The sequence below is a fragment of the Trachypithecus francoisi genome, unplaced genomic scaffold, assembly GCF_009764315.1.
Source record: "Trachypithecus francoisi isolate TF-2019V2 unplaced genomic scaffold, Tfra_2.0 Lachesis_group3, whole genome shotgun sequence".
Lineage (NCBI taxonomy): Eukaryota > Metazoa > Chordata > Mammalia > Primates > Cercopithecidae > Trachypithecus > Trachypithecus francoisi.
The window spans coordinates 116,980,208-117,006,041 of NW_022681468.1; the positions used below are offsets into that span (position 1 = coordinate 116,980,208).

Genomic DNA, 25,834 nt, shown 5'->3' on the forward strand with positions numbered 1-25,834 from the left:
ACTGAAGCTTGATCTTTTTTTTTTTTTTTTGAGACAGTCTTGCTGTTAGCCAGGCTGGAGTGAAGTGGCGCAATCTTGGCTCACTGCAACCTCCGCCTCTCGGGTTCAAGTGATTCTCCTGCCTCAGCCTCCCGAGTAGCTGGGACTATAGGTGCGTGCCACCACGCCTGGCTAATTTTTTGTATTTTTAGTAGAGATGGGGTTTCACTGTGTTAGCCAGGATGGTCTCGATCTCCTGACCTTGTGATCCGCCCACCTCGGCCTCCCAAAGTGCTGGGATTACAGGCGTGAGCCATGGCAGCTGGCCTCCAAGCTTGATCTTCCATACTTATCAGCAAAAGGAAAACTGCCTTAAATTCAATGTGACAAATTTTTACTATGCACTTATTTATTTATTTTTTGAGATGGAGTCTCGCTCTGTTGCCAAGGCTGGAGTGCAGTGGCGCCATCTCAGCTCACTGCAACCTCTGCCTCCTGGGTTCAAGCGATTCTCCTTCCTCAGCCTCTTGAGTAGCTGGGACTACAGGCGCCCGCCACCACACCAGGCTAATTTTTGTATTTTTAGTAGAGACGGGGTTTCACCATGTTGGCCAGGATGATCTCAATCTCCTGACCTCGTGATCTGCCCGCCTCGGCCTCCAAGTGCTGGGATTACAGGCGTGAGCCACCGCACCTGGCCTACTATGCATCTAATGTGAGCAAGGATTTCCTGGATTTGTCTCTGCCAGAGGCTTATGGACAGCATTTCTAGAACTGTCAGATCAAAATCTGCAACTGAGGAGTAACAGTTTGCCATCAATTTTACATGTGCATTTCAGTCTTGGGAACATATCTAGATTTAGAACTTTTTTGTTGTTTTTGACACAGGGTCTGTCTCTGTCACCGAGGCTGGAGTGCAATGGAGCGATCTCTGCTCACTGCAACCTCCACCTCTCGGATTCAAGCGATTCTGCCTCAGTTTCCCGAGTAGCTGGGATTACAGACGTGCACCACCACGCCCAGCTAGTTTTTGTATTTTTAGTAAAGATGGGATTTCGCCACGTTGGCCAGGATGGTCTCAACTCCTGGCCTCATGTGATTCGCCCGCCTCGGCTTCCCAAAGCGTTGGGATTACAGACGTGAGCCACCGCACCCAGACAATTTAGAACTTTAAAATACAATATAGTCCAGCATCGGCCAGACCCTTGCCATCCCAGTGCTGTCCATCACTGTTCTTAGTCCTCAGCTCAGGGGCCAGAGAGGGCCTTTTATGCCATCCCTCTTTCTCTGACAGGGAGCAATCTAACTCTCCCTAGGGGAGTATGTCTTTTTTTCTTCTCAACAACTTCATGTTCTTTCACCACCTTAACAATCAAGCATTTCCTTCTCAACAACAGCTAAAGGGACCAGGAAAGGCTTACAGAAGAAAGTGAAAAATTTTTATCTCACTTCAAACAGAAATTTACTTTTAGGCTGTCACTGTCTCATCCCAGCTTATCTGAGCTAACAGGAAGCGAATGAAGGCCTGTGATTCAGCTGCAGGCAGCGGGTATGCCTGAGAAGGTCACACTCATTTGGTCTCTTTTGCCAGGAAAAGAAAAAAAGAACCTAAGAGAACGGTCTTCACATTTTGAATGCGCGACATTGTATCTGTGAATGAAGGCAAGAGTTAACAGCTGTTTAATTGATAACTGCTCGCATCATTGGTTGCTGGCTAACAATTGGGAAATCGGAAAATGTCTTGTAGAAAAATGTAAGAAAAGTTCCAACAATATTGACTTAAATTCATGACAAGGGTGAAAACAGAAATGCTGACTCCTGCATAGGTTATCGGCTCTAATGTTCTGACTTGATATTTCCAGATGCCCAGCTCTGCGCTAATATCAACACCGTCTATTTGCTTTTTACTCTCAGGTATTCGCTCTGCAGGATTCCAGACCCTACTAAATTATTCACATGGCCCCAACCTGTCCTTCCTTGTTCCGCGGTCCTAAGACAACAAATGGTCCTAAGAGGAAAAGGGCCTCGCGCTCCCGCTCCAGGTCCACTTGGCAGTCCCCAGTTCTCCCTACTGCCGCTCCAGTGCCAGAGCCCCTCCGAAGGCGGTCGGGGACCTCCAACCACGCACAAGTCTGCAGCTCTCCCCAACTTCCCGTTCAGCTCAGTCTCCGAGGGTGCGCCAGGGCAGACACCCGGGGGAGTGGGGAGTGGCAGGGCGGGGCCGGGAGAATGCTGCCCTGGAACCCATAAATCTGGGCCCTGCCCAGGTAGGCTGGGACAGTTGGGGTAGCCTGGGCCAAGAGCCAAGGAAAGAGACCCCACCTGGCAGCCCAATTTGGCGGCAACAGGTGGCCCGGCGCCCGGGGGGTCTAGGAGGGAAGTCGCTCTAGGGGCGGGCCCCGCTGCCCCGCCGCGTTCCCATTGGCCGTCAGATTCTGACCCTGAATCCGTGTCCTTCCGCCGCAAAATTTAGTCCCCCCGAAAGGGCAACCTGCCCCCGCGTTCCGCCGCCGCCACCGCGCTTCTGCCTGAAGGTGACTGCGCCCGCGAAGACGCAGGGGGCGGGGCCCAGGTCGCCGGGAGCCGGGATTGGACAGAGGGCGGGGCGGCGGAGGGATTGCGGCGGTCCGCGGCGGGATAACCTTGAGGCTGAGGCAGCTGCTACTCGCACAGCAGCTGCACGTCCCTGGGATCCACATCTTTTCCAGTTTGCAGCGTAGCCCGAGTCGGTCAGCGCCGGAGGTGAGCGGTGCAAGAGGCTGCGCCATCCGTCCCCACCAAGGGCCCGTGCACCCGGCTAGTGCGGAATCCCGGGGCGCCGGACGGCCCCGGGCACGCAGGCGGGGCAGCGCAGGATCCGGGGCGTCTGGGACGCAGTGGAGCTCAGAGACGGGAGAACGGCTCCTCGCGCCTGGAGCCTGCTCCTCAGAAGTCCCCAGCGCCGTTCCTTCCAGATCAGGCGGGTCCGCCGGCTGCTTTCCCGTCCCAGCCCTACCCCCTCATTCTGGTCCCATCCTCCTGCCCCAATCCTCAATGCGCCTCCATCCTTGCCTGCCTTCTCTCGGTCCCTCGTGATTGATTCTACCCTTGCCTCCCCTTTCTTCGCGCCCCCTGCTCCGTGCTCGTTTGCTCCACTTCCTCCTTAAAGTCCGGTCCTTCCACCCACTCCTCTTAAACCTGCGCGTGTCCCTTCATTCTAATGGCTTCCGTGTAACTTATTGAAACTCCGTTCTGGTTCCCCTCCCGGGTCCATCTTCCATTCATGCGCGACCGCTCTTCCCGCGCCCCAGTCCCCTCTCGCCGCCCCTCCCCCTGCTCGCTGGTCACGTCCGCTCTCCCGCATCCCCCTCCTCGCCTGGCTTGTCGCCTCCCTCCCTCCCTGCTCTGGTCGCGCCCGCCCACTTGCTCCGGTCTCCGAGCGCGGTCCCGCGCCCCTTTTACATCACCGCCTCCCAGCTCCCAGCAGGCTCGGGCGGTGCTGGGGCCCCGCGTCCGGGGCGGGCGGGCGGAGGGCTGGGCTGGGTGCCCCGCGCGGCGGGCGGGATGCAGCGGCCCGGGAGCAGCTGGAGGCTTACGCAACGTTGGCCTGCCCCGCTGCCGGGAGGCAGGGCGGCTGCCCCTGCGGCGCGGTGCTGTCCCATGCGACCGAGATTAGATGGGTGGCCTGCGAGGGCCTGGGAATGGCTCGGGACCCGCGAGCTTTCCCGGCCCTTGCCGGGTGGCCGCCAGGGACCACGCTCCATCTCGCCGCGGCCGGGCTGCACGTAGCGGCCGCGCCCAGGGTCCACCCCGCTTCACCGGGCGATGGCCTCCGGCCGCGTAACGGGCCGTAGAAACGTCTGCAGGCTTCGCTGGGGCCTGCCGGCCCTCGCCCGCTCCGCGCCTCTCCGGCACGTTTTTTTTTTTTCTTTTCCTTTTTTCTTTTTTTTTTTTTTTTAATTATCCGGCACGTTTTTTTTTTTTTTGAGACGGAGTCTCGCTCTCGCCCGGGCTGGAGTGCAGTGGCCGGATCTCAGCTCACTGCAAGCTCTGCCTCCCGGGTTTACGCCATTCTCCTGCCTCAGCCTCCGGAGTAGCTGGGACTACAGGCGCCCGCCACCTCGCCCGGCTAGTTTTTTTGTATTTTTTAGTAGAGACGGGGTTTCACCGTATTAGCCAGGATGGTCTCGATCTCCTGACCTCGTGATCCGCCCGTCTCGGCCTCCCAAAGTGCTGGGATTACAGGCTTGAGCCACCGCGCCCGGCCTTCCGGCACGTTTTTTTAACAAATGCGCCCTGATTGTGGAACGCGGAGGCCGCGGGGTGGGGTGGGGGTGGGATCTGGTTACGGAGAGGGCAGGAAATCTGTGGCGTTCACTCAACGCAAACGATGTGGGTCAAGGGCTGTTTGGGGGTCGGAGTTAGAGTCCAGAATGACTGGACGAGTCATAGCCCACCGAGCTCACAATCTTAAAATGTATCCCCCGTAATGCTGGGAATGGGGCACGAGCTTCCTGCTGTGGGAGGGAGGGGGACAGGAAGCCTCGTAAGGTCTCACCAGGTGGCAAGCACACTGGATTAGAAGATGCAGGAAAGCACTTTCCAGTCTGAAGGTCATTTAAAGACTAGTCATGGAAAGGCATCCCTGGGCTTCTTAATCTGCATACTCCAGACCCAGGGCTTGGACCTTTGCTGGTACGGGTTAAAGTGAGGCCAACAGTGAAGGTCCACGTGGAGAGAGACATCGGGAAGTTGTCAGAAAGGCTTTTAGAATCAGGTTTGACTCATTAATTTCCTGAGACTGATTGAAGAAGTTCAGCCTCTCCACCTCAGTTTCCCCTGGGAAAACTGGGAGTAACATTTTCCTCATGATGGTTGAAAGGATTCATGCCTACGTGGATGTTGCACACTCAGTTAAGTGTCTAATCTCTGGCGAAATACCCAGAAGAAAAGCCTGTGAATGAATATATTATTTTTGAGCACAATTACTTAGTCCAGAATTGAGCATAAGAGCCTTGATTTATTATCTTACTGCTGTCCGCAAACGCCTACAGCTAATCGTGGGGAATCAGGCTCTCTAACCACGTGTCTCCTGGAAGCCAGTCCCCCCAGGGATCTGGTTTAATATTGACAAAGCCACTGATGATATAACTTTCCAACTCTCTGCTTGGAGCAGATGCTCTTTGATAGCTGAGATTGGGACCTCTAGACAAAGGCAGGCAAGGAGGGGCTGAGTTAAGCCTTTGGTGTTCCCCTGTAAGTGGAATACCTCTTAACAGGGGAACATTCCAGCCCTTGATTTGCTCCCTGCTGGTGAGATCAGGATTGGAGCCAGGATCAGTAACCCCCAGTTGGCCATTTTGAGGGCGTGGCTACTCCCGAGGCCACAGAGGAGACAGAGGTCAGGACTCCCCTGCTGCAGCATTGTTAGCAAATAATTTGCCCTTTGGTGGCCCGGAGGTGCTGTGGGGGCAGGAGTGGGCTGTCTTGTGGGGAAGGGAAATGTAAGGCATCACCAAATCTGTGGGGGAGTGGGGCTCTGTGGGGAAGATGACTCAACCTTTCAATTATTCTGCTTTTGAGAGAATTATCGTCGCTGGGTGAGTGGGGAAACTACGTAGTGGTTCTTGCAGGCTTAAAAAGTCCCTTCTCCCCTTTCAGTGAAGCATGCATTTCCCCTAATTTAAAATGCCTCAACTTCGGAGCTTGTGGTGAGCCGAGATCGCGCCACTGCACTCCAGCCTGGGCGACAGAGCTAGATTCCGTCTCAAAAAAAAAAAAAAGTGCCTCAACTAAGTGAAAAATGATTGGTCCGGGTCACCTCGTTCTCTGTACTACCTTAAGAGCTTAGGTGCAGAGTGGCAGAGCCCGGTGCCCAGCTAATGCAGTCTGTGCAGCTTCATTCCTGGCCCTTTTGTAGCGGGCACAGCAGCCTCTCCTGGGACATGATTAATGATGACTAAAAGAAGGTTCTTGAACTCATTTCTCAGTTACTGACTTGAGCCAAAATGTATGGATGTTAGTCTCCTGTCTACCACAGCTGCTTTCATTGTAAGCATTGCGTTAGAAATAATGTATTCGTATTTTAGCAAAGAGCATCATTAGCTCTTTAAGAACTGTACCCCCAGTGACTTAGCAAATTTGGTGGCTGTGACTCTAAACAGCTAGCACTTTATGGGAGTTGCTTCTGTGCCTTGAATGTTGTGACACTGATGTGGGGTCACAGGAAAAACCATTTTATTTCTTAAAGCTGTTTATTTCTTAATATTGAAGCAATGGAAGAAATGAGGAAATGGCCATGGGCAGGAAGATAGAAAAAAATGCAGCACTTACATTACAAACTCACTTTACTTGGGTTTTAGTTTATTTTAAAGCTTCGGGTTTTTTTGTTTGTTTTTTTTTTGTTTTTGTTTTTTTTTTGAGACAGTTTTGCTCTTGTTGCTCAGTCTGGAGTGCAATGGTGCGATCTTGGCTCACTGCAACCTCCGCCTCCTGGGTTCAAGCAATTCTCCTGCCTCAACCTCCCGAAGTAGCTGGAATTACAGGCACCTGCCACCACACCCAGCTAATATTTTTGTATTTTTAGTAGAAATGGGGTTTCACCATGTTGGCCAGGCTGGTCTTGAACTCCTGACTTAGGTGATCCACTGGCCTCAGCCTCCCAAAGTGCTGGGATTACGGGCATGAGCCACCACGCCTGGCCTGCTTCAGCTTTTATGAAGGCAAATCGGGATGTGTTATCTTGGCCAAGAGCTAAGACTGAGACCAGAGTACAGGAAAATGACTCATTTGACATTACCCTTCTTTCTGAATCACTCCAAAAGCCCACAGTCAAATCCCAATTTGACTTGTATACCACAAGAATGCGTTTGCCCCTGTGAGCAGAGTTTTATTGCAACTTCGAGGGTCTTTGTGAGATTGGTTTATTTGGTATGAGGTCTTAAGGATTTTAAGTTGTCCTTTTAAGCATCAGTTCTGATACAGATGGGAATAGAGCTAGACAACCAGATATATGAAGACCATTTGTGATACTACCTTACTTTTGGGGAGCTTGCATTTTTTACCAAGGGGCAGACTGAATAATTGAGTAATTTGAATACTTGGGGCTTTGTTAAAGAAGCTGTTGGGGGAAGGTGAGCCTGGGTGAGTGGTGGAGGGTGGTGTGCGGCATCTGCTGGGCCTTCTGGCCTCTTGGTATGACTGCTCAGCTCAGGAGTTGGGGGCTTTAGGGCCCCCACCACCCAGTGCGGTGAAGCCCCGCCCCTGCAGTGGTTTGTGCTTGTCTGCACGTAGGAGGGAACAAGCCGGCTGCAGTACCTTCAGTGGCCTCTGAGACTCACCTCCCCCACTTCTGTCCATAGACAAAGCTCCTGGGGAGCTCTAAGCCTCTTTCCTCATGCCAGCAAGTAGTCTTGGAAGCAGGCTGGGGCTGCGGTGGGAGAGATGCCAAGACCAGTTATTCAAGGGCAGTGAGGTTGCCAGTCCTAGCATTTCAGACTGTGGACCAGCACAGCTGCTGGCTGAACACTGCAGTCAAGATTCTCTGAAGGGAGTCCTTTCCCTTCCAAACATCTTCAGTTTACTTACAGATAATGTTTCTTCATATTTTATTTTATTTTTTTTGAGATGGAATCTTGCACTGTAACCCAGGGTAGAATGCAGTGGCACGCTCTCAGCTCACTGCAAGCTCCGCCTCCTGGGTTCACGCCATTCTCCTGCCTCAGCCTCCTGAGTAGCTGGGACTATAGGCACCCACCACCATGCCAGGCTAATTTTTTTGTTTTTTTGTTTTTTTTTCTTCTTTGTTTCTTTTTATTTTTTTTGTTTTTATTAGTGGTTTTTTCTGTTTTATTTTATTTTATTTTTTCTTCTTTGTTTCTTTTTATTTTTTTTTTTGTTTTTATTGGTGTTTTTTTTTTTTTTCTCAGGCTAATTTTTTTGTATTTTTTTAGTAGAGACGGGGTTTCACCATGTTAGCCAGGATGGTCTCGGTCTGCTGACCTTGTGATCCGCCTGTCTTGGCCTCCCAAAGTGCTGGGTGAGCCACTGCGCCCGGCCATGTTTCTTCAGTTTTAAACAACTGATGTCTCCCTTGGCAATGAATGAAAAAGAACTGCTCATCAGTGGAATCAGTCAGGGCACATAAGACCCACTGTGTCCACCATGCCATTTCAGAGGAGATTCGATTGAGTTAAGCAGGGAAATAGAGATGTCGTAAACGTTGAAACTATCTCGGTATCCCTCTTTGGTTATTAACATTAGATGAGCAGAAAAGCAAATGTCACCCATCAGATGGGCAAACATTTAAAAAGTCTGGCAGTACCAAGTATGGAAAAAGGTGTGGAAGGCAGCAACTCAACATTGATTGATACAGCCACTTTGGAGAGCAATTCAGCCATATTTAGTAAAAATAGAAATGAACATACCCCATGACCTAAGACTTCAATTTCTGGATATATAGAAACTCATACAGTACAGGGAGACATATTCTACAAGAGTAAAGTATTGATTAATAGAGGAAAACTAGTTTAATGGGGAGGGGGAGTGGGCACCAGTAAGGGAGTCCATAAATAAAATGATCTGTTGTACAGTGGACTAGTGTAACAGTTCAAATGAATTAGCTAGATCCATATACCCACTGGATGGATCTTAAATGTGCTGCTGAGTGAAAAACAAGTTACTCAGTGATATATACAGTGTACCACTTAGGGCATTAAGAAAACCACAATATTATAGGGTTTCATTCAGTATAGATATAGATACACTGTACATAGACTTAAGTGAACTGGAAGGATACAGAGTTCATGACAGTGATTGGGTGTCAAAATGCATGATGTGGCTGGGTGCAGTGGCTCACGCCTGTAATCTCAATACTTTGGGAGGCTGATGCAGGAGGGTCACTTGAGGCCAGGAGATCGAGACCAGCCTGGGCAACATCACAAGATTCCCATCTCTATTTAAATAAATAAAATAGAAAAAAAAGTTCATGATGGAGCTGGAAAGGGTTGGAGGAGCTTGGGGATGGAGAAAAAATGAACTGTATAAAATTATAATTTTTTTTTATTTTTAGAAAGTAAAGAGGGCCAGGCACAGTGGCTGACGCTTGTAATCCTGGCACTTTGGAGGCTGAAGTGGGCGGACCACGAGGTCAGGAGATTGAGACCATCCTGGCTAACACGGTGAAACCCCATCTGTACTAAAAATACACACACACACACACAGATTAGCCAGGCGTGGTGGCAGGCGCCTGTAGTCCCAGCTACTCGGGAGGCTGAGGCAGGAGAACGGCGTGAACCTGGGAGGTGGAGCTTGCAGTGAGCTGAGATCGCACCACTGCACTCCAGCCTGGGCAGCAGAGTGAGATTCCATCTCAACAAAAAAAATTAAAAAGAAGAAGAAGAAAGTAAATACAGCTCAGCCTTTATTTGTGTTTTTTTTTTCCCTCTTTTTTTTCTGAGACAGAGTTTTTCACTCTGTTGCATAGGCTGGAGTGCGGTGGTGCGATCTCTGTTCACTGCAATCTGCGCTTCTTGGATTCAAGCAACTCTGTGCCTCAGCCACCCAAGTAGCTGGGATTACAGGTGCGCGCCAGGCTAATTTTTGTATGTTTAGTAGTGACAATGTTTCGCCATATTAGCCAGGCTGGTCTCGAACTCCTAGTACCAAGTGATCTGCCCGCCTCAGCCTTTCAAACTGTTGGGATTACAGGCGTGAGCCACCACAGCCAGCCATGGCTCAGTGTTAATGGTCAGTTCTGGGTGGTAGAGATGCAGATATTAAAGCTTTTTTTTTCTTTAATTCATAACAAAATAGAAGCAAACCTATAAAGGCTATTGTAGAAAGACCAGTCATACTAACTAGTTCAGTGCTCTTGGAGAGTTGGCACTGCCTTTCCTCCTTTATTGCCCCAACTAGAATGCAGGGCGGCCCTTCCTTTAAATGCTGAGCCAGTGCCTCACTTTGCTGAGGCCATAACCCACCTGAGTTGCACTTAAGAGGACCCTAAATCAGGGTTCCAGGTCCCTTGCTGGTTCTAGAATGTGGATATCATACCCAGAAACACCACCCTACTTTTAATCCTAGTAAGGAGGCACCATGTCCCAAGGCAACTAACGCTTCCCCCAAACCACCTCCTTCAGGCTGAAACCAGTTGTCTGCACTGAGCAGCTGGGATGGAACCAGGAAATACTCGGCATCCGAGGATATTGAGGGTTCTCTGACTTAGGACTTCTTCACCTGAAGTTGAGTGGTCTTTTGGGGAAGTAGGCCCATTTAGCATCAGCTGCTCTTCCCTATTCCACACTGTAGCTGGAAATAGGACCTTAGGTTCCTGTTGACAAGTCATTTACTTTTAGCCCTGAAGAAATAAAAGAGCCAAGTTTTTTTTTTTTTTTTTTTTTTTTAAAGCAAGGGAATTTTACTAGAACCTACAAGCGGGCTCCTTTTGTTCTGTGTAGCTTGGTAACACCATACTGCTTTCTGCTGTGGGGCCTGCTGGGGTTAAAGTGTGGGCTTCAGACCCAGGTCTCTTAGCTAGAAGATATCTTATCTTCTGTATCCTGTACCCATATGCAAATATGCTATTGTCATTACCCTTAACTGTATATGAAGACGAACAGTGCCTACTCCAGACCTTACTAGGTTCTGCTGGCCCATCACCCATTTTGATCATGTTGCTGGCCTAGTTTGATTAGGGCAAATCTTAGAAATTCCATTTCCGTTGTTGAGGAAGAGAGCTAGAGAGCAGGCTGATCCGAATGCCAGAATATCATGATGCATACTTTCTAATGGATGCTGGTGTTCTGAACAGTTGAGGATTGAAAGACCTTCATTATGTCTTGAAGATGTAGGTAGCAAACTGACGTCACAGCAAGGAACGCAATCTTGTGTACCTACTGGCAATGTTGGAGAGAGAAAGCATCAGGTGCCACCATTTTACAGTTGATATGTGTAAGGTTGGTATTGGAGCATAATTGGTACAAAGTAAAAATGACTTAGGCAGATGCAGACTCACGGGCCAGGCTGGTTTATTAGGGCAGAATGATTTGGTCCTTTGTGAAAGAATTGGTGGAGTGAAGCGTGAATCTTTCCCAGCGCAACCCAACAACAGTCCTGGCCCTAAGAAGTGGAGCATGGGAGCTGGGTGTGGTTCGTGCCTGTAGTCCCAGCTACTTGGGATGCTGAGGCTGGAGGATCGTTTGAGGGTGCAGTGAGCTATAATAATAATATAATGTAATATAATGTAATATAATTATACCACTGCACTCCAGCCTGGGTGACAGTGAAAGCCTGTCTCAAAAAAAAAAAAAAGGTTGGAGTGGGGAGTATTGGGTATTTTTTATGATTTTTGTCTCCTGGTTTCTGAAGAATGGCCGAAAAATTGTGTCTGACACAAAGGAAACTAATATAAAGAGCCAGGAGCTGTCTGAGATGAGAAAGGAAAGGGAGAATAGGGCACCTGGAGCTGAGCTGTGATTGTGCCTGTTCCAACCTGTAACTCCAGACTAAGGCCTCTTAGAGATGATGTCTCCTTTCTCACAGAGGAGACATGGCTCTGAGGAAGATCTTACTGCAGGGGCTCGGGCTCAAGAATAAGGCTCCTGGACCTGGGCACAGTGTGTGCTATCAGTGGATACGCCAGGCTTCCACTGCTGGCTGGAGGTTGGCTCTGCATGTCTGTGCCTTCCTAGGAGGAGGATGCAATAGTGAGTCAGACTGGCATGAGTGGGGCCACATGTCCTGGCAGGCACTGTCCGGGCAACTGGCATGAGGGAGAGGAGTCTTTCCCAGAAGCCCGCCCTGAGAAACCAAGACTGGGCTGCTTTCCTGGAGCCAAGGGAGAGTCCAGTGAGTGTTTTACATACAGCTCTAGGTAGGTGGTTGGTCGGATGGGCAGCTTGTGCTGGGAAGAGGATTTTGGAGAAAGCGGGAGAGCTCTGGCCCTCCCTGCAAGGGAGGCTTCAGGTCAGAGCCTGAGGAAAGACCTGGGCTTGAGGTATGGGGTCTCTGGCTCAAAGAGAGCATTAAGAATGCATGAGATTGAAGTCTAGATGAACTTACTGATAGGCAAGCTTTTTTTTTTGACTGCTAGTGTGTAAATCCACTATAGAAATTTTCATTTGTCATTTTTGTACTTATTGGCAAAAAATTAGAGCTTATAGGCATCAGATTTAATTTGAGATAGTTAAAATAGGGTTTGTGTTTGAGGCCAATATAATTTTATCTGCTAATGGCATCTTCTGGACTTGGAGGCAGCCCTTCTGTACCAGAACATTATCACAAAGCTTTTACTGTAAAGCTTGAGAACAGACTAGTTTGCTGGATTTGGGCATGTAACTAACAGATCTGAGGCATGGGATTATCCTATGGACTTTTTTTTTTTTTTTTGCTTTGAGGTTCTGAATGTATTAAGGTTGACCACCTTAAGCCATTGAAACTCTCCTATAATACATTTGTGATGTAGGGCCTAAGACATGTTTGTTTGTTTGTTTGTTTGTTTTGAGACATGTATCTTTACTACCTTTTAAAAGCAGATTATTCTTGAAGTGCATAGAGCAGCAATTGATTAATGGAATTGGTATCTTCACATTTCATTTACTTCCTCCCAACAATTTTATAGGATGCATATAAATATTTCCAAAACAGGTATACATAATTTCTTACTATAAAAGTATTTTTATTTTTATATCAGTAAATTTGTTAATAAAGAGGAATTTTTGTTGTTGTTGTTGTTGTTGTTGTAATCCTACCACCCCAATGACATCCTATTAAAATTTCAGGCCGGGCGCGGTGGCTCAAGCCTGTAATCCCAGCACTTTGGGAGGCCGAGACGGGCGGATCACGAGGTCAGGAGATCGAGACCATCCTGGCTAATACGGTGAAACCCTCTCTCTACTTAAAAATACAAAAAACTAGCCGGGCGACGAGGCGGGCGCCTGTAGTCCCAGCTCCTCGGGAGGCTGAGGCAAGAGAATGGCGTAAACCCGGGAGGCGGAGCTTGCAGTGAGCTGAGATCCGGCCACTGCACTCCAGCCTGGGTGGCAGAGCAAGACTCCGTCTCAAAAAAAAAAAAAAAAAAAAAAATTTCAGTATATATCCTCCCAGGTCTTTTAGGTATGTTTAATTTGGTGTCCCTTCCCCACTCCCAAAAGGGGAGGGACCAGGTTCTTGTATAGAATAGTGGAATGTTAGTAAATCACATGTTTAAAGAGACATAACAGCTGAATCTGTAGAGCAGCTGCCACCTGGATACCTGGTTATTAAGGTAATTTTTCAATTACCCCAAAGAGCTTTAGTTACACTCAGCTTTTACCTTAATCCTTGTACAGCTCTCCAGGGCATACTTTATTCAGCTCTGAGCGGTCTTTGCAAGTGAGGCCAAGGAGCCAACCTGAGCCAAAAGGAGAGCATTATGTCACCGGAAGCCCAAGCCCAGAGAACCAAAGGTATGACCTGATATTCAGTGGCCCCAGCCAGGTCTTTACAAGAAGACCTTGATATCTCAGGTCTAAGAAGAGCCAGCTGATGGTTTTTAAAAAGAGTGGAATTAGTTACTCTGACCCACTTATTCAGATCTTATTTTGTTCACAATATAGTCCCCAGATTGTAGGCCCATTGGAGGCCACAGCAAGGCCTTTGGGTTCCTATTGGCCTGCTATGCCATCTCTCAGTAATGTTCCCTTAACAGCCAGACTTCCCTAAGCCCAGCTGGGAGCTCTGAAGGTATGCGAGCCCCTCCCTAAACCATGAATGTAGGGAGAGGGACCAGGGCTCCCCAGGCTTTCCTGTCAGTAATGCAGAAGTTCCTCAGATTTAGGGACGGGGGAGCAGAGGCATAACTTTGATTCTGACAAAGAGGCATTCAGAGAGACTGAAAGGTCATTTAACAAACACTAGAATGCTTCCACTTACTAGGTGCTAGGAGATACAAAACCATATAGGTCCTGGAAGAGAGGATACATAGTAGATATTAGGGGCTTAGGAAATACAATTGAAATGAAGAGTGCATTTGCCACGTTGAATAGTTAGTTGGTATCTTATTTCCCCATTTTAAAAGTTTTAGAATCTGTGGTTGAGGACTTGTGGCCATCAGTTTTCCATAGCCAACAGACTGTTCACTATTGCCTTCAGAGCTCTTTGGACCTTAACAGGCCTTCTTTGGAGATGGCAGACATGGGTTTAGATGCATACTCTGCTGGAGCCACCCAGAGAGCCCACAAAGTCAGGGATGGAATAGGGTAAAGGAGTAAGGGTCATATGTGTGAGATGCCTTGATTTGGAACTTTGAGATTTAGGAAGAGATGGGGAAGGGGTAAAGAGGGACTTGTTTCTGAGCCTTGCTTGGCTGAAGCATTTAGGCTCAAGCGTTTCAGAAAGAGTAGCCCTTGGTCTGAGAACTCAAGGAAACAACTTTCTGATGAGAAATGTAGCAAGCTTCTGGTTCACATCCTTACCTGATAGTTCTTCAAACACTGCCTGGGCGCTTTTCTTGAGTCTTTGTCTCTAATCAGCTAACTAACAGACTGAGTGAGTTTAGTTGTAAGTCATTAATGAAGAAAGCAAAGGTCGGGGCCATTGTCAGGATTGTGACCTGGGCTAGTTAATTACCTGGAACTGATGGTCTGTGTTACAGAGTGGTGGTATACTTGTCAGGCTTAGAAAACAGGATGTGTATCAAAAATCTTTTGGGGAAAAGATTTGACCAGCAACTTTAATTTCTCTGTGTTGCAGCTATCCTGTTAATGTAGTTGTGATAATTTTAGAATTATACCAGTGCCCTTATGTTACCCTTGCTTTGCAAATTGCAAATTGCTTTACGTGTCCTAGCGTCCTTCTGGCCAACAGTAGATGTGGTTTTAGGTTTAGACTCCTGGGATGGAAGCTTTTGCATTGGAATGACAATGCATTCCATTGGGATGGAATAACTTTGAGTTTTGGTGAGGATTGTAAAGAGGCAATGTGGGTGCCCCACGACAGTCAAGCAGCTATTTGTAGCTTTGTGACAACTTGACATACAGAGATCTAGGCTTATCTAGGCACTAAGCTAGGAGTCAGTTGTTTGTATCACTGGAAGATTGGTTATAACTTCCTTCGTTGGAAGCTCCTTCATTACATGTTAAACGATGTTATTTATAGATAGGGTGGTGGGAAAGCTGTCTAAGTAGATGTCAGCCCAGTGTAAGAGAGACCTGCTTACTGTGGGTGCTTGGGACTGTGAGCAGTGGGTGGGAGGTTTTAACTTGTTCAGTAAGGTCCATTTCCATTGTTCACCATCTTGTGAACCCTTTGTCTAACATGAGGAGCAACCACATAACCACAGCATGTCTGGCTTCCCTGTGGCTTGTGTACAAAGCGTGCTTATTGAGTTAATGTATAAGCAGGAGACAGCCTCCTGTGATAAATGGTGTATTAACCACTTCTCAGTCTTACCACTCTCTTTCAATTTGTCTGGACCCAGGACCTCAGCAGCCATGTCGAAGCCACATAGTGAAGCCGGGACTGCCTTCATTCAGACCCAGCAGCTGCATGCAGCCATGGCTGACACATTCCTGGAGCACATGTGCCGCCTGGACATTGACTCACCACCCATCACAGCCCGGAACACTGGCATCATCTGTACCATTGGTGAGTGGGTGTGCCCCTTCCCCAAAAAAAGGGCTTCATGGGCAGTGACCCTTTCTGTCCTGAAAAGACTTAACTAAATGTCCTAACAAACCTAGGTGCTACATGGGATGCTACACAGATTCTTATAAAAGGACTCAGGTCATAGGAAGTTGCAGTAAAGAATTAGTATGTGCACAGGATGGCAAATATAGTTAATAAGAGAGTATTAGACATTTCAAAATTGCTAAGATGGCCAGGTATGGTGGCTCCTAGCACTTTGGGAGGCCAAAGTGGGAGGATTGTCTGAGGCTAGAAATTTGAGACCAGCCTGAGCAACTTAAACCCTGTCTCTCCAAAAAGTAAAAACAAAAGAAAAAAAAAAATTAGCTGGGCATGGTGGCATACACCTGTAGTTCTGACTACATGGGAGGCTGAGGAAAAGATCACTTGAGTCCAGGAGATTGAAGTTGCAGTGAGCCATGATCACACCACTGCACTCTAGTCTGGGAAACAGAGCGAGATCCTGTCTTAAGAAAAAAAAAATTGGCCAGGCGCGGTGGCTCAAGCCTGTAATCCCAGCACTTTGGGAGGCCAAGACGGGTGGATCACGAGGTCAGGAGATCGAGACCATCCTGGCTAACATGGTGAAACCCCGTCTCTACTAAAAAATACAAAAAACTAGCCAGGCGAGGTGGCGGGCGCCTGTAGTCCCAGCTACTTGGGAGGCTGAGGCAGGAGAATGGCGTACACCCGGGAGGTGGAGCTTGCAGTGAGCTGAGATCCGGCCACTGCACTCCAGCCTGGGCCACAGAGTGAGACTCTGTCTCAAAAAAAAAAAAAAAAAAAAAATTGTCTGGGTGTGGTGGCACATGCCTATAATCCCAGCACTTTGGGAGGCTGAGGCGGGTGGATCACCTGAGGTCAGGAGAACCAGCCTGGCCAACATAGTGAAATCTAGTCTCTACTAAAAATAAAAAAAAATAGCTGGGCATCGTGGCGGGTGTCTATGATCCCAGCTACTTGGGAGGCTGAGGCAGGAGAATCGCTTGAAGCTGGGAGGTGGAGGTTGCAGTGAACTGAGACCTGACCATTGCACTCCAGCCTTGGCAACAAGAATGAAACTCTGTCTCAAAAAAAAAGAAAGAAAGAAAAAAGAAAAAAACATTGCTAAGAGTAAATTTCAAATGTTCTTACCACAAAAATGTTAAGTACTTGAAGTCATGGATATGTTAACTAACTGATTTAATTATTCCACATTGTATCCAAACTGTATGTATTGGATTACATAACTTTGTAACCCAAATTATAAATTACCAGTTTATAATAAAAAACAATTTGTTGCAAAAAGAATCCATATGCTTTAGGTTTTATGCTATAGGCAAAATTTAGAGGGTGTTTTCCTTAGCAGGTCTTTGTAGGAGCAACTTACAGACCTAGGAAAGATCTTTTTAACATGTTTTGTGCAACCAAGATTCTGTGGTTGGACATCTGGCTGGGTTTCAGTGAGGGCAGAGAAGGCTGGCCAAGTCTTAACCTAGGCTTTTCTGATACAGTGGAAGCCTGCAGAATTTGAAGGAAATGGTCGAAGTGTCCCAGTAAATCAAAAAAGTAAGCTGGCACGGTAGTAGCCTTCCATACACTTTTTAGAGACTTTTGAGCTAGTTGGGAGAGGAAAAGTTTTCAGGTAAAAAAAATTCTTTAAACTTAAGCAAACTTAAATGTTTTTCCTTCTTTGAATGATTAATACTTGTGGCTTTAAAACTTTTCCTAATAGGCCCAGCTTCCCGATCAGTGGAGACATTGAAGGAGATGATTAAGTCTGGAATGAATGTGGCTCGTCTGAACTTCTCTCATGGAACTCATGAGGTGAGCTGTAGCTGGACCCTGTGGCCATTGTGATGGCCTGTAGGAAACAGGGAGGGGGTGCAGTGTTCATTTAGCCACAACAGATTGGGCAAGGATGAGTCTGAGTTTCACAGCCAGTGTGAAGTTTGTCTTTACTAGCCCATCCCTACTCTCCTTCCCTCTTGTCCTGACGAAGAAACTGGCTAAGTCTCTTTTAGCAAAGAAGACCCCTTTTGTCGCTGGCCATGTTTCTCTCACACACCTCTCCTACCGTTAGCTTTCACAAAGGAAGATATGGAAAGGTTCTCCTGGAAAACCCTCTAAGTCTTAGGTGTCCTGGCCACAGCGCTTGACTCTCCTGTCCCCAGGTTTCTGCTACAGCTTATATTGCCATGGTAAACCATCTAGCAGATCGATTCTGGCCTATCTTAGAACCAAAATAACTGGGCAGGTCCATGAGAAGAGTTTCCATTATTCTAAGTTTTGAATGACTGAGCCTAATGCACAAGCACTCGCTGGCATATAATACCCCTCTTCCTCAGCACTGTATTCCCAGTCTGTGCCTTCCCAGGGGTTCTGTACATTAAAATAACACCAGTTAGCACTCTTCCTCAGGAGCCTAGTAGGACTGTATTTGTGATGGGCTCTTTATTACCTGGCTTTACCTATGGACAGAGGCCTTGCCCAGGAGCCAGGTAGCAGCTGTCAGGATGGCTCCATTCCTGCCTCTGTTGCCAGATTTAGAATAAACCTATTCTGAGGAGTTTGGGGTTCCCTGAGGTACCATGACTTATTTATTTTTTTATTTTATAAGACAAAATTTTGCTCTGTCATCCAGGCTGGACTACATGGTATGATCATGGCTCACTGGATCCTTGACCTCCCAGGTTCATGTGATCCTCTTGCCTCAGCCTCCCAAGTAACTGGTAATACAGGCATGCACCACCATATCTGGCTAATTTAAAAAAATGTTTTTGTGTAAATGAGGTCTCACTATATTGCCTAGGCTGGTCTCAAACTCCTGGGCTCAAGTGATTCTCTCAAATGTTGGGATTAGAGGACCTTCAGACTTAACCATAGATTTCCCATAGATCATGGGATTTCGTAATGGCATTGATAAGAGGAATCACAGAAGAGGCAGACTTTGTCCCTGTCTTGGCTTCTGTATTTCCTCTTGAGAGTAAAGAAAATGCTACCCTGTAAGGCCAAGTGCCTTATAGAGGTTGCCCTCTGGCATTTGGAAGTTGGTGTTAAGTTTGGACTAAAAATAAAGCCTCAGGAAATGCAGTCCAAGAGTGAATTCCTCCTTTTGGGAAACATGAGACTCTTCATCATAGATTCCCTAACCTGTGTTCATAAACAGCCTATGGCCTGGCTAGTGGCTGGCCCCTAAATGTCATGGAGACCTGACCAAGTCCAGTAGACATACCACGCAGGTTAAGGCATGTCCCTGTACCTTTTGGAAAATTCTGTAGTTTTCCAAAAGCAAGGGGTCCTTAGCAGGAGTCACCGAGAATTACTACTACAAGTGTTAGCTTAGCTTAAAGAGAGAGAGCTAAAGACAATGGTGGAGGTCTGTTCACTGTTGATCCCTGCTGCTGTAGTCTGCCGTGGGCTCCTGTGTTCAGGGAAAGGAGCAGAAATAGATTTTTAAGAAGTTGACCTTTAAGTAGGCTTTATGGTTCCTTCATCCAGTAAAATAACACCACATAGCTCTTACATGGCAAGGGGGAGTGATATCTGCTGCACCTGCTGGATGAGAGCTGGCTCCGATTTTGGTTTTTTAAACTTTAAGAGGCTTTTTGGAGATTATCTCTGCTTTCACTCCTACTCCCAGATTATAATTAAGATTTAAAAAATTTTTAATTTATTTTTTAAAGATGTCCCTCTTGTGGATTTATTTTGAAGTTTTAGACCAAGATGAAGTTGTCTCTGGGCTCAGCTTGGAAACTGATTTGAAGTTATTCTAATTTGTATAATGTAACGTAAGCAGTTTCAACCTTACCGTTTGTCAGGGCTGTTGTTTCATATGCACCTTTGACTAGGGGCTGGGATGTACTTTTCTAGTTTCTGACTATTTTAAATGCTCTTCTGAGCAGAATGTTGAGATTACTGTCTTCCCTCTCACTCTGACAGAGGAACATCAAATGTCTGCATCTGATCTTTTAACAGCTTTCTTTTTTTGAGACAGAGTCTTGCTCTGTTGCCCAGGCTGTAGTGCACTGGCACGATCTCGGCTCACCACAACCTCTACCTCCCAGGTTCAAGCAATTCTCATGCCTCAGCCTCCTGAATAGCTGGGATTACAGACCTGTGCCACCATGCCCAGCTAATTTTTAAATATTTTTAGTAGAGACAGGGTTTCACCATGTTGGCCAGGCTGGTCTTGAACTCGTGACCTCAGGTGATCCAACTGCCTCGGCCTCCCAAAGTGCTGGGATTACAGGCGTGAGCCACCACGCCCAGCTCTCTTTTGACAGCTTTGGCAACTAGTCTTCAGCCCTCACTTTTGGCAGTTCACATGGGCAAGATGCATTCTTGCTGAACATACGGTTCCATATGCTGTGTTTTCCAGATTTATTTATTTATTTATTTATTTATTTATTTAGAGAGGGAGTCTCGCTCTGTCACCCAGGCTGGAGTGCAGTGGCACGATCTTGGCTCACTGCAACCTCCACCTCCTGGATTCAAGAGATTCTTCTGTCTCAGCCTCCTAAGTAGCTGAGATTACAAGTGTCTGCTACCATGCCCGGCTAATTTTTGTATTTTAGTAGAGATGGGGTTTCACCTTGTTGGCCAGGCTGATCTCGAATTCCTGACCTCAAGTGGTAAGTCTGCCTTGGCCTCCCAAAGTGCTGGGATTACAGGTGTGAGCCACTGCGCCTGGCCTAGAAAAAATGACTTTCAAACAACCTAAATGTAGAGCCTTCCACAGGACAGCATTGATGGATGAAACTCTTTACCATGTAACATCCCAACAAAGCCACAGCTGCAGTGGAAGACTCAGTACATCTCCCAGAAATGCTCTAAGAGATTATAATATATGACATAGATTTGAATAATATACCTAATAATTGGTATGTTTATAATATATAGTTTTACATCCCCAAGACCAAAAATGCATGTTTGCGTGAAACACTCATGGTTACAAATATATATTAGGCCACCAAAAAAACCCCCAAGTTTCATAAAGTAGAAATTAAAACATTTTTAATGGAAATTAAGAACAAAGTCAAGAAAACTGAAGTGTGCTTACTTTAGAAAGCCAAATCTCAAGGTAGATGGAATAAATATTTAACTCAGAACACTAGGGGAGGAAAACCCTAAAAAGGGTGAAGAAAAATAATTTTGTAAGATTATAGCTCAATGAAATGAAAATAAATTTGACAAATTAAGCTAAGAGCTGATTATTTGTGAGGAAAAAATAGTAAAATAGAAAGTTCTGGGAAGCCAGGTGAAGAATGCAAGGATGTACAAATAAGAATATGAATAGAGGCCGGGCACGGTGGCTCAAGTATGTAATCCCAGCACTTTGGGAGGCCGAGACGGGCGGATCACGAGGTCAGGAGATCAAGACCATCCTGGCTAACACGGTGAAACCCCGTCTCTACTAAAAACCATACAAAAAATTAGCCGGGCGTGGTGGCGGGCACCTGTAGTCCCAGCTACTCGGGAGGCTGAGGCAGGAGAATGGCGTAAACCCGGGAGGAGGAGCTTGCAGTGAGCTGGGATCCGGTCACTGCACTCCAGCCTGGGCTACAGAGCGAGACTCCGTCTCAAAAAAAAAAAAAAAAAAAAATATGAATAGAAAAGGGAGTATTTCCTACACATTGGAGATTTTAAAAGTCAAGAAAGACTTGTAACTTAATTCCTATATAGAGAGATGACACTGGCTATTTTCCAAGAAAAGATAAATAGCCAAAAAGATAGAAAATATTAATAGACCAGTGGCCATAAGAAGTTGAAAAAGTGGGCTGGGCTCACACCTGCAATCCCAGCACTTTGGGAGGCCAAGGTGGAGGGATCACTTGAGGTCAGGAGTTCGAGACCAGTCTGGCCAACATGGTGAAACCCTGTCTCTACTAAAAATACAAAATTGGCCGGGTATGGTGGCACATGCCTGCAGTCCCAGCTACTCAGGATCCTGAGGCAGGAGAATCGCTAGAACCTGGGAGGTGGAGGCTGCAGTGAACTGAGATTGCACCACTGCACTCCAGCCAAAAAGTTGAAAAAGTGGCTAAGATCTGGTTCACCTCAGAACATTTAAGTCCAAATGATTTTAGTGGCTGAATTCTCTCCCCTTCAAAATTCAGTTACATTGTTAAACTGTTCCAGAGCCTAGAGAAATACAGAAATCTTCCCACTGTGTTCTTTGAAACCAACATACCCTGATACTGATATCAGACAAGGACAGTACCAAAACCAGGCAGGTACTAACAGCGTGCTAGACCAGTCTCACTTAGATGCAGAAAACAAATAAAATTTAATAATCCAAATCCAGTAGTGATTGAAAGGAATGTCTTGATCCATAACCAAGTAGATTTTATTCTAGGAGCACAGAATTCTACGTTGAGATTAAGTAGAGTTAAGGTTGACTTTTTTTTTTTTTTTAAGACAGAGTCTCACTCTGTCAACCAGGCTGGAATGCAGTGGCGCGATCTTGGCTCACTGTGAGCTGTGCCTCCCGGGTTCACACCATTCTCTTGCCTTAGGCTCCCGAGTAGCTGGGACTATAGGCGCCTGCCACCATGCCCAGCTAATTTTGTTTTTGTATTTTTAGTAGAGATTGGGTTTCACCATGTTAGCCAGGATGGTCTCGATCTCCTGACCTTGTGATCCCCCCAACCTCGGCCTCCCAAAGTGCTGGGATTATAGGCGTGAGCCACTGCATCCGCCTGAGTTAAGGTTGACTTTTAAACAACCTAAATGTAGCTAAATATAGAGCCTTCTGCAGGACAGCATTGATGGGTGGAACTCTTTACCACATGATAACATCCCAACAAAGCCACAGCTGTGGTGGAACTCAGTCCACCTGAGTCTTACCATTATAAGATGATAATAATAGGTAACATTTGTTAAATACTTACCATGTACTTTGTCCTAATACTTAATGTATTCTTTTACTGCTCACATCAACTCTGAAGGAAAGGTACCACATCCCCTTAAAAGAAAATAACTTTCTATTCTATTCTTTTATTTTTTTTAGAGACAGAATCTCACTCTGTTGCCCAGGCTGGAGTGCAGTGGCATGATCTCAGCTCACTGCAACTTCTGTCTCCTAGGTTCAAGTGGTTCTCTTGCCTCAGCCTCCCGTGTAGCTGGGTCTACAGGTGCCACCATTCCCAGCTAATTTTTGTATTTTAAGTCGAGATGGGGTTTCACCATATTGGCCTGTATGGTCTCAATCTCTTGATGTCGTGATCCGCCTGCCTCGGCCTCCCGAAGTGTTGGGATTACAGGCGTGAGCCACCGCGCCCAGCCTCTATTCGATTCTATTTTGTTCTATTTCTATTACAAGCCAGTAAGCAAGAAAATATCATAATTTATAAGGAACCCTATAAAAAACAAACAAGCCAAGGGTCCCTCATTAGGGAATATGCCTGAATAAGAAGCTGAAGATTTTCAGATACAGGCTTCAGGCAACATTGTCTTTAGAGGCTAAGCTCTGGCTCCAGCTCCCTCCAGCATCCTGTGAATAACAGGCAGGCTTACTTGCAGGTACCGCTTTCCTGGACAGTGGTGGTTAGAGGACAAGGCCCAGAAAGTGCTGAATTAGGTGCCCTTGTTATCAGCAATGTCATATTGATCATGCTGTCTTAGAGCTCTTTTGACATCTTGGCTCTGCATCTTTTTATTTTTTATTTTTTTTAATCTTTTTTCTTGAGATAGGGTGTTGCTTTGGATAGTAGGGTATCCAGGCCAGAGTGCAGTGGTATGATCATGACTCACTGTAGCCTTGACCTCCTAGACACAAGTGATCCTCCCACCTCAGCCTCACAAGTAGCTGGGACCCCATGCACGCACCATCATGCACAGTTAATTTTTGTGTTTTTTGTAGAGATGGGGTTTCGCCATGTTGCCCAGGCTCATCTCAAACTCCTGGACCCAAGCTATCCTCCCACCTTAGCCTCCCAAAGTGTTTGGTTTACAGGCATGAGCCACTGTGCTTAGCCTGAGTCCCTCTTTTAAACAAACGAAATGGTAAATGGAAAGGAGGAAAAGCTTAAGAAAAAAGATTGAAGCACAGATTTGTTGCAAGCAAGGAATAATAAAGGGCAGTTAATTTAGAGAAAGGCATATGACCACCATTCCCCCTCTCCAGTCAGAATCTAGAAAGTGATTGAGGCCGGGCGCAGTGGCTCACCCCTGTAATCCCAGCATTTTTGGGAGGCCAAGGTGGGCGGATCACGAGGTCAGGAGATCGAGACCATCCTGGCTAACATGGTGAAACCCAGTCCCTACTAAAAATCCAAAAAATTAGCCAGGCCTGCTCTTGGGCGCCTGCAGTCCCAGACTGAGGCAGGAGAATGGTGTGAACCTGGGAGGCGGAGCTTGCAGTGAGCCGAGATAGTGCCATTGCACTCCAGCCTGGGCGGCACAGTGACACTGTCTCTCAAAAAAAAAAAGTGATTGAGAAAATCAGATCTGTATGACCTTAGCTTGTTTAGCTTGGGCCACTGTTAGCTTAAGTCAATAACTTCAAGTTTGCGTTGTAGTTGGAATCAATAGAGGAAAAGCTCTCAGCATTACCACATATATCAGAATGTGACATTGATTGCCAGATCAGCCTTATCCAAACACAAGTTCTAGGCTTTTTGCCCTGTTTATCAGCTTTATTTGCTGAGGGTATTTGATGAGTCTTAGGGAAAAAAGAACAGCTCTGGGGACACAGCTGCTTTTATGATGAGACATGTTTGCACCCATACCTTAATGGGGTTTGGTGGCAATATTCTTTTTTTTTTTTTTTTGAGACGGAGTCTTGCTCGGTCTCCCAGGCTGGAGTGCAGTGGCGTGATGTCAGCTCACTAAAAGCTCTGCCTCCCCGGTTCACGCCATTCTCTAGCCTCAACCTCCTGAGTAGCTGAGACTACAGGCACCCGCCACCATGCCCAGCTAATTTTTTGTATTTTTTAGTAGAGACAGGGTTTCACCATGTTAGCCAGGATGGTCTCGATCTCCTGACCTCGTGATCCACCCGCCTCGGCCTCCCAAAGTGCTGGGATTACAGGCGTGAGCCACCGCGCCCAGCCTTGGTGGCAATATTCTGAGATTTGCCACTAGCGTTTCAAAGATTTGCCCTTAGGGTGAATTAGTGCTGTAGTAGAAGTGGGTGGAGGCTGAGGAGATTGGATTAAGCAAGTAGAGGAGTTCTCAGTGCATGGATCGTTCTGAGGATGGAGATAGAGCTCTAAGACATCCACAGGCCTTTCCTGAGTGATCAGCTTTGGTTCCTGGGCAGGGAAATTGAGCTGGATCCTAGTGTGGGAGCATGCTTGTCATCTTCCTTCTTTTTCCCCAGTACCACGCGGAGACCATCAAGAATGTGCGCACAGCCACAGAAAGCTTTGCTTCTGACCCCATCCTCTACCGGCCCGTTGCTGTGGCTCTGGACACTAAAGGACCTGAGATCCGAACTGGGCTCATCAAGGGGGTGAGTATTCTGTGGAGAGTGAGGGAAAGACTCAGTAGGCAATAACGCCCCAGAGACATGTCCTCCAAAGCGCTGAGATGCCGTGTCTCATCCCAGCACTATGAAGGACTGCAGAGGAGTTGAGGTCTACAAATGAGGATTTATTCATCACTGTAAACAATGTTGATTTGATTTACTTTGCTAGGAAATGGTACCACAGAGGAACCTTTTTTTACCCTAAAAACCTAAACTTTAGGCTTTCTAAGTTGGGAAACCATCTCTTTATATATTTTTCCCCATCATTAAGTAGCATAACTGAAACATTATATTCTATTTTCTTAGATTATTTCTGTGAAGTGTACTGAGTTAGAGAATAAGAGCAAAAAACTGTATTATTTTTAGCAGTGACTTGAGCATTGTTCCCTGGAGGAAAGAGCTTTTCCATTGCTTCTGAGGTGATGCTGCTACTGGTGTCTCCAGTTGGGACTCTTGCTTACTCTCTTGCTTACTCCCTAGAGCGGCACTGCAGAGGTGGAGCTGAAGAAGGGAGCCACTCTCAAAATCACGCTGGATAACGCCTACATGGAAAAGTGTGACGAGAACATCCTATGGCTGGACTACAAGAACATCTGTAAGGTGGTAGAAGTGGGCAGCAAGATCTACGTGGATGATGGGCTTATTTCTCTTCAGGTGAAGCAGAAAGGTACGTATGAGAGCTGGAATCCAATTGTCTAAAACCATCTTTTGTCTCTAAAGTTCCTTGACACAAGGAAGATGGGAAGGTTGGTTGCCTGGCAG

The 25,834-nt window shown here is 46.8% G+C and overlaps 1 protein-coding gene across 6 annotated transcripts in view; it reads left to right on the forward strand.

Moving 5' to 3' along the window:
- Window positions 1-2,386: 2,386 nt before the first annotated feature.
- Window positions 2,387-25,834, forward strand: part of PKM (pyruvate kinase M1/2) — a 34,599-nt gene continuing 11,151 nt past the window's right edge. For 2 of the 6 annotated variants that reach the window (XM_033189526.1, XM_033189525.1), the window contains exons 1-5: window positions 2,716-2,942; window positions 15,416-15,582; window positions 17,336-17,427; window positions 24,926-25,057; window positions 25,553-25,739. In XM_033189526.1, the coding sequence (XP_033045417.1) occupies window positions 15,429-15,582; window positions 17,336-17,427; window positions 24,926-25,057; window positions 25,553-25,739 (565 nt within the window). In that variant the 5' untranslated portion in view covers window positions 2,716-2,942; window positions 15,416-15,428. Of the gene's footprint in view, window positions 2,514-2,579; window positions 2,943-5,392; window positions 5,559-13,286; window positions 13,404-15,415; window positions 15,583-17,335; window positions 17,428-24,925; window positions 25,058-25,552; window positions 25,740-25,834 lie in introns of those variants that run through there. The other 4 variants (XM_033189522.1, XM_033189524.1, XM_033189523.1 and 1 more) reach the window with 4 other exon arrangements.